The sequence below is a fragment of the Lissotriton vulgaris genome, unplaced genomic scaffold (assembly GCF_964263255.1).
Source record: "Lissotriton vulgaris unplaced genomic scaffold, aLisVul1.2 SCAFFOLD_262, whole genome shotgun sequence".
Classification (NCBI taxonomy): domain Eukaryota; kingdom Metazoa; phylum Chordata; class Amphibia; order Caudata; family Salamandridae; genus Lissotriton; species Lissotriton vulgaris.
Genome location: NW_028253771.1, coordinates 516,163 through 524,278, shown reverse-complemented (window position 1 = coordinate 524,278; position 8,116 = coordinate 516,163). Strand labels below are relative to the sequence as shown.

The window sequence follows — 8,116 nt, the reverse complement described above, 5'->3', positions numbered from 1 at the left end:
GCTCACTGCTGTCCACACCCATGCTGTCTTTGTGTGCAGTTGACTCTGGCACTGTACACACTGCTGTCCACACCCACGCTGTCTGTGTGCAGTTAACTCTGGCACTGCACGCACTGCTGTCCACTCCCACGTTGTCTTTGGAGTTAACTTTGGCACTGTTAACTTTGGCACTGCGCTCACTGCTGTCCTCACCCACGCTGTCTTTGGAGTTAACTTTGGCACTGTTAACTTTGGCACTGCGCTCACTGCTGTCCACTCCCACGCTGTCTTTGGAGTTAACTTTGGCACTGTTAACTTTGGCACTGCGCTCACTGCTGTCCACTCCCACGCTGTCTTTGGAGTTAACTTTGGCACTGTTAACTTTGGCACTGCGCTCACTGCTGTCCACTCCCACGCTGTCTTTGGAGTTAACTTTGGCACTGTTAACTTTGGCACTGCGCTCACTGCTGTCCACTCCCACGCTGTCTTTGGAGTTAACTTTGGCACTGTTAACTTTGGCACTGCGCTCACTGCTGTCCTCACCCACGCTGTCTTTGGAGTTAACTTTGGCACTGCGCTCACTGCTGTCCACACCCACGCTGTCTGTGTGCAGTTAACTCTGGCACTGCGCACACTGCAGTCCACACCCACGCTGTCTGTGTGCAGTTAACTCTGGCACTGCACGCACTGCTGTCCACTCCCACGTTGTCTTTGGAGTTAACTTTGGCACTGTTAACTCTGGCACTGCGCACACTGCTGTCCACACCCACGCTGTCTGTGTGCAGTTGACTCTGGGAACTGTATGGTAGGAGGGAGATGGGTCTGTAGTTGGAAAGCTTGGCTGGGTCAGCAGATGGTTTCTTGAGCAGGGGCCTGACAGTGGCATGGTTCCAGGTGTCCAGGAATGTGGATGAGTGGATGGAGGCGCTGAGGATGGCTGTGAATGCTTTGCTGATCGGTAAAAGTCCTTTGGTTACGGTGGGATGGGGGTACGATCAGATGGGGTCCCTGAGTAGATAGTTGTCATGGTAGCAGAGATTTTGACTGTTGTGACGGTGGGCCAGAAGGTCACAGTTTGTCGTGATGGGAAGTTGAGTTGCGACGGTGACAGGAGAGTTGTATTTGTCACTACCGCGCCCGCTGTTCCTGGATGAGGCGCTGCGCCTCTTTCTTGGACACATACATGTCCTGGGGGTGCCTCAGGACGCCGCTCCTCGCACAGGCCTCCACGTTGTTCAGGAGCTCCTGCCGGCCCAGGTAGAGGCGGCTGCGGCCCGGCAGGTGGAAAGCGAAGGCCGCGTTGTTCCACAGCCAGCGGTCGTAGGTCTGCACGGGTCCACCCTGGGATTGCTCCAATGGCTTCTTCTCCAGGGTGCCCCCGGAGAGCTGCCAGGTGAAGCGGTCGCTCAGGGACTCGGGGCTCCAGGTGATGACGCCGGCGCGTCCGAAGGGTCCCTGGGGGTCCAGGGTGGGCAGGTGGTCGAAGTCCCTGCAGTCAGGGCTGTGGATGAGGATCCAGTGGACCACCTCCAGGGTGTAGGCCTCGGTGCCCAGCGCCCTCAGCACAGGCCGCTTCCCTCCACACAGCTGAAGGCAGTAGGCCGTGAGCAGCTCCTTGACGCGGAAGGAGAACTGGAAGTTGCCGTAGCGGGACTGGGGGCTGAGCGCAGGGGAGTTAGCCATCATGTCCCGCAGCTGCCAGGTCTCCTGCGAGGAGAGACCCCCCATGCTGGCCCGCACCTCCGGGCCGACAGCCCAGGCGAACTTCCTGAGGCGTTTCCTCTTCAGATTCTCCAGGTCCGGGGGCGGCAGGTGCACCCCCCAGCAGGACACCCGCAGGAGCCGGGGCTCCCCGTTCAGCAGGAAGGGCCTTTCCCAACCGCGGATGTGCTCTTCCTCCAGGATGTTCATGAACTTGTCCCGGACGGTGACATGTTTCAGCCGCACCACCTGCAGCGGCTTCGTCTCCAGGCGCCGGTACACCTGGATGATGGGGGTCATGCGGGGGCAGTGGGACCCCCACTTCTTAAACTCATCCAGGACTTGGTCGAGCTGCAGGAACTCCCCCTCGCAGAACAGGGACCTGCTCCTGGGCCGCTCGGAGTACAGGGGGTCGTCACCCTGCAGGGGCATCATTGTGTCGTGGTACCGGGGGTCGCCGCTCTCTCTGGTGGGTGAAGCTGCGGCCTCTCTCTGGTGGGATGCAGTCTCTCTGGTGGTATGAAGCTGCGGTCTCTTTCTCTGGTGGGATGAAGCTGCGGTCTCTCTGTGGTGGGATGAAGCTGCGGTCTCTCTGGTGGGATGCGGTCTCTCTCTGGTGGGATGTCTCTCTCTGGTGGGATGAAGCTGCGGTCTCTCTCTCTGGTGGGATGAAGCTGCGGTCTCTGTGTGGTGGGATGAAGCTGCGGTCTCTCTCTGGTGGGATGTCTCTCTCTGGTGGGATGAAGCTGCGGTCTCTCTCTCTGGTGGGATGAAGCTGCGGTCTCTCTGGTGGGATGCGGTCTCTCTATGGTGGGATGTCTCTCTCTGGTGGGATGAAGCTGCGGTCTCTCTGTGGTGGGATGAAGCTGCGGTCTCTCTGGTGGGATGCGGTCTCTCTCTGGTGGGATGTCTCTCTCTGGTGGGATGAAGCTGCGGTCTCTCTCTGGTGGGATGAAGCTGCGGTCTCTCTCTCTCTGGTGGGATGAAGCTGCGGTCTCTCTCTGGTGGGATGCGGTCTCTCTCTCTGGTGGGATGCGGTCTCTCTCTCTGGTGGGATGAAGCTGCGGTCGCTCTCTGGTGGGGTGAAGCTGCGGTCTCTCTCTCGTGGGATGAAGCTGCGGTCTCTCTCTGGTGGGATGAAGCTGCGGTCTCTCTCTCTCTGGTGGGATGAAGCTGCGGTCTCTCTCTGGTGGGATGCGGTCTCTCTCTCTGGTGGGATGCGGTCTCTCTCTCTGGTGGGATGAAGCTGCGGTCGCTCTCTGGTGGGGTGAAGCTGCGGTCTCTCTCTCGTGGGATGAAGCTGCGGTCTCTCTCTGGTGGGATGCGGTCTCTCTGGTGGGGTGAAGCTGCGGGGGTCTCTCGTTCCTTGTAGGCGCTGCGTCTCTGCTCTCCCGCGCTCTGGCCTCTCGCCGGTTCTGTGATTCCGATGCTTCTGCGGCCCTCTCCCCTCGCCGCGGTTCTCTCTGGTTGAGTGCGTCTCCTCTGCAACTCTTCTGGGTTTTATCTTGTCTCCCCCCCCCCCCTCTCATGCCTCTCATTGGCAACATCGCTGCCCGTGGCCTTGTAACTCAAGCCCTTATCACCGCTTGTCTCCGCCTCTCCTGAGACCTCGAAGAGGGGTGCTGAACTTTTAGTGTCGTGTTTATTCATATAGCCTATAGCGCTTTCCTTACTTCTCGTTACGTCTGAAGCACTTTCTTGGTAGTTCAGATCTGTTTCTGTAGCGCTTCAAACCACACTGGGGTTTTCAAGCGCTCTGGATTTTAACAGGTTCCCAGACTCCCTGTGCACTGCACGATAGGATGGCTGATGTTTGTGGTTCGGCTTATATGGGACTTGTTGTTTACATTCATTAACAAATGTTCTTGCCTTTGACCTGTACACGATGCACTCACATGAATAAAAGTATTTCTACAGAACAAAGAAAGGTCACGTCTAGATCGAGTTGTGCGTTATGTGAATCCGGCTTTTATAATGCGTTTTGGTGGAAACTGAAGGCTGTGACGTGTCTTGCCATGACGTGGGGTGCTGTCTTTTATGTGTTGTCCTGTGGCCCAATGTGTGCTTCCGGTGGGACCCCCATTCCACTGAAAGGTCCTGGAGCTCAGGGGGACAGCCATCGGTTTTCAAGTGAATGTCCCCAGAATCCCTTGCGGTGTATGCAGAGTGGTCTGCCTGCTTGTGCCTGCTGCTGTTTCACACAGGGATGCCTTCAGCATGGCCCCGCGGTGCATGCACGCACCAGTGTACATGGATGCATGCCTTCAGCATGGCCCCGCGGTGCACGCGCGCACCAGTGTACATGGATGCATGCCTTCAGCATGGCCCCGCGGTGCACGCACGCACCAGTGTACATGGATGCATGCCTTCAGCATGGCCCCGCGGTGCACGCGCGCACCAGTGTACATGGATGCATGCCTTCAGCATGGCCCCGCGGTGCACGCACGCACCAGTGTGCATGGATGCATGCCTTCAGCATGGCCCCGCGGTGCATGCGCGCACCAGTGTACATGGATGCATGCCTTCAGCATGGCCCCGCGGTGCACGCGCGCACCAGTGTACATGGATGCATGCCTTCAGCATGGCCCAGCGGTGCACGCGCGCACCAGTGTACGTGGATGCATAACTTCAGCATGGCCCAGCGGCGCACGCGCGCACCAGTGTACGTGGATGCATGCCTTCAGCAACTAGTGTACGTGGATGCATGCCTTCAGCATGGCCCTGCGGTGCACGCACGCACCAGTGTACATGGATGCATGCCTTCAGCATGGCCCCGCGGTGCACGCGCGCACCAGTGTACATGGATGCATGCCTTCAGCATGGCCCCGCGGTGCACGCACGCACCAGTGTACATGGATGCATGCCTTCAGCATGGCCCCGCGGTGCACGCACGCACCAGTGTACATGGATGCATGCCTTCAGCATGGCCCAGCGGTGCACGCGCGCACCAGTGTACATGGATGCATAACTTCAGCATGGCCCAGCGGCGCACGCGCGCACCAGTGTACGTGGATGCATGCCTTCAGCAACTAGTGTACGTGGATGCATGCCTTCAGCATGGCCCTGCGGTGCACGCGCGCACCAGTGTACATGGATGCATAACTTCAGCATGGCCCAGCGGCGCACGCGCGCACCAGTGTATGTGGATGCATAACTTCAGCATGGCCCAGCGGCGCACGCGCGCACCAGTGTACGTGGATGCATGCCTTCAGCATGGCCCAGCGGTGCACGCGCGCACCAGTGTACATGGATGCATGCCTTCAGCATGGCCCTGCGGTGCACGCACGCACCAGTGTACATGGATGCATGCCTTCAGCATGGCCCCGCGGTGCACGCACGCACCAGTGTACATGGATGCATGCCTTCAGCATGGCCCAGCGGTGCACGCGCGCACCAGTGTACATGGATGCATAACTTCAGCATGGCCCAGCGGCGCACGCGCGCACCAGTGTACGTGGATGCATGCCTTCAGCAACTAGTGTACGTGGATGCATGCCTTCAGCATGGCTCTGCGGTGCCCGCGCGCACCAGTGTACATGGATGCATGCCTTCAGCATGGCCCAGCGGTGCACGCGCGCACCAGTGTACATGGATGCATAACTTCAGCATGGCCCAGCGGCGCACGCGCGCACCAGTGTATGTGGATGCATAACTTCAGCATGGCCCAGCGGCGCACGCGCGCACCAGTGTACGTGGATGCATGCCTTCAGCATGGCCCAGCGGTGCACGCGCGCACCAGTGTACATGGATGCATGCCTTCAGCATGGCCCTGCGGTGCACGCGCGCACCAGTGTACATGGATGCATGCCTTCAGCATGGCCCAGCGGTGCACGCGCGCACCAGTGTACATGGATGCATAACTTCAGCATGGCCCAGCGGCGCACGCGCGCACCAGTGTACATGGATGCATAACTTCAGCATGACTCTAGTGCCTTCAAGATAACTGCACCTGTGACTGCTGGTTCAGATGGGAAAAATAGCAATAATCGGTTTTAAGGGGGTGCCTGGAGGTTTTGGTTCCAGTGTCACTGCCCCGGCTGCACTACCATACATGCCAACATTTCAGGAGTGCAAAGTGGGAGATTTAAAAAAAAATCGGGAGAATGGGACATTGAATCGGGTTACTGGCATGTACGGGCTTTGGAAGTGGCTGCTGTAGGATCGGACATTTGAAACGCAAATGCACGTTTTTTTCTTACCTTTCATAAGCATGGAGCATAATGGCAGGCAGAGAGGGTGATACAAGGGTTGGGCACGGGCCTGGCAGGTTGTTGGCAGTGCATGCACCCTCGCACCCCCCTGTGGTAGCCTGGGCTAAAACAGCCCCCCCCCCTCCCTCACCCCACCCACTACTTCACAGGTCTTTAAAAGACGATTCCCTTGTTAATGACGCTTTGTTGGTTTTTCACCCCTTCGAGAGCCCCTGCATCTCCACTCTTTGCTGGAAGAATTAGCACTTTACATAAGAGGAATCGGGTTTTTGCTTGTAGGAATCGGGAGGCGGGAGATTAGCCTTCAAATCGGTAGTCTCACGCCTGAATCGGGAGGGTTGGCGTGCCTGGCACTATTGAAATCATGACTCTAGCGCTTGCTAGATAACTGCCCTTGTGACTGCCTGTTTAGATGTAAAATATAGCAATATTTGGTGTTTAAAGGTGTTCTGATCAATTTTGGGTTCGGTGCCACTGCACCTGCTGCACCACTCAAATGATGACCCTGTTGCCTGCAAGATAACTGCACTTGAGACTGCTTTTTTAGTAATAAAATATGGCAATATTTGGTGTTTAATGGAGTTATGACAACTTTTGACCCCAATTGCCATTGCACCTGCTGCACCAATTAAATCAATCCCCTTTCAACTTCAATTGTGACTGCCTGTTTAGTAGTAAAATATGGCAATATTTGGTGCGTAGTGGAGTTCCGACAACTTTTTTGCCTGGTGCCACTGCACCTGCTGCACCATTCAAATAATGACTCTGTTGCCTGCAAGATACCCACGCTTGTGGCTGCCTGTTTATTAGTAAAATATGGCAATATTTGTTTTTTAGTGGCAAACTTTGGCCACAGTGTCACTGCACCTGCTGCATCACGTAAAACAAGCCCCTTTTAAATGCAAGGTAACAGCAATTGTGACTGCCCGTATAGTAGTAAAATATAGCAACATTAGGGGTTTAGAGGAGTTCTGACAACTTTTGGGCCTGTCACTGCACCTGCTGCACCATTCAAATCATTACCCTGTTGTCTGGAAGGTAACTGCTCTTGCTACTGCTTGTTTAGTAGTAAAATATAGCATATCTCTTGTATATTAACTTTATTTTTAAGCATAATAGTAAAGTTTATTGAATAGAATATGCATTTAAATTGGAAAAGATAATTATTACGCATATAACCATAAATATTAAATAGAAAAAATGTAGAAAGTAAAAGAAATAAGCGGTAAGAACCTTCATAAAGGAAAAATGCACACAAGGGAGCAAACAGCACTTCTGGTGTCGTGATGTATTCAACCGTATAGCGCATTGCTTACTTCTCGTGCGGCCTAAAGCACTTTCTTGGTAGTTCAGATCTGTTTATGTAGTGCTTTATACCACAATGGGGTCTTCATGTGCTCTACATTTAAACAGGTTACCTGACTCTGTGAACTGCACGATTGAATGGCTGATGTTTGTGGTTCGGGATATATGGGACTTGTTATATATTTTTATTAACAAATGTTTTTGACTTTGAGCTCTACAAAATGCAACAATCACATGAATAAAAGTATTACTACAGAAAAAAGAAAGGTCACGTCTAGATCGAGTTGTTCGTTATGTGAATCCGGCTTTTATAATGCGTTTTTGGTGGAAACTGAAAGCTGTGACGTGTCTTGCCATGGGGTGCTTTGTCTCTGGTGAGTGGTCGTCAGGCGCGTGACGCCCATAGGTTAAAAGGGCGGTCTTTGTTTACTTTCATTATTAGTCATGGCTCATTAATGCAGCCCTACAACACATTTAAAAGAGCTTTCTCTTTATATTTTCTGTTTGAAGTATGCACAGACATGTGCTAAAAATACGGGCTTTAGGTGATTTTTAGGTTTTGCCTAGCAAATGCGTACGAAGTACGCATGTGCTAGGAAAACCTTATGTTTTTCTCTGTGGGGTCGGGTATCGGCCCCCTCCTCCCATTGGCTAGCTCCATAAATGGAGGCTAGCCATTGGGAGAGGGCTCTGTCCATCAATCCCGGACCAGATTCGGGGGCGTTCCCGAGAATTTTTCTCTTTTGGCTACGTCAGCCGAAAACCTGTTCTCGTCAACGCCCCCGAATCTGGTCCGCATTGAGCCGGCACCCGCCTTCCTGCTCGAATGGGCGTGGTCGCCTTTCCCGCCCCCTCTTCCGCCCCTGGAAATAGGGGACACATATACAACTAGACCTATTTCATTAAAAAACCACAGGTAT

At 54.5% G+C, this 8,116-nt stretch overlaps 1 protein-coding gene across 1 annotated transcript; it reads right to left on the bottom strand.

Moving 5' to 3' along the window:
* Window positions 1-1,091: 1,091 nt before the first annotated feature.
* Window positions 1,092-2,140, bottom strand: LOC147660769 (uncharacterized). Its single transcript, XM_086951479.1, has one exon. It carries the CDS (start codon window positions 2,113-2,115, stop codon window positions 1,108-1,110), a length of 1,008 nt encoding a protein of 335 aa, XP_086807605.1. The 5' UTR covers window positions 2,116-2,140; the 3' UTR covers window positions 1,092-1,107.
* Between the last annotated feature and the right edge of the window lie 5,976 nt (window positions 2,141-8,116).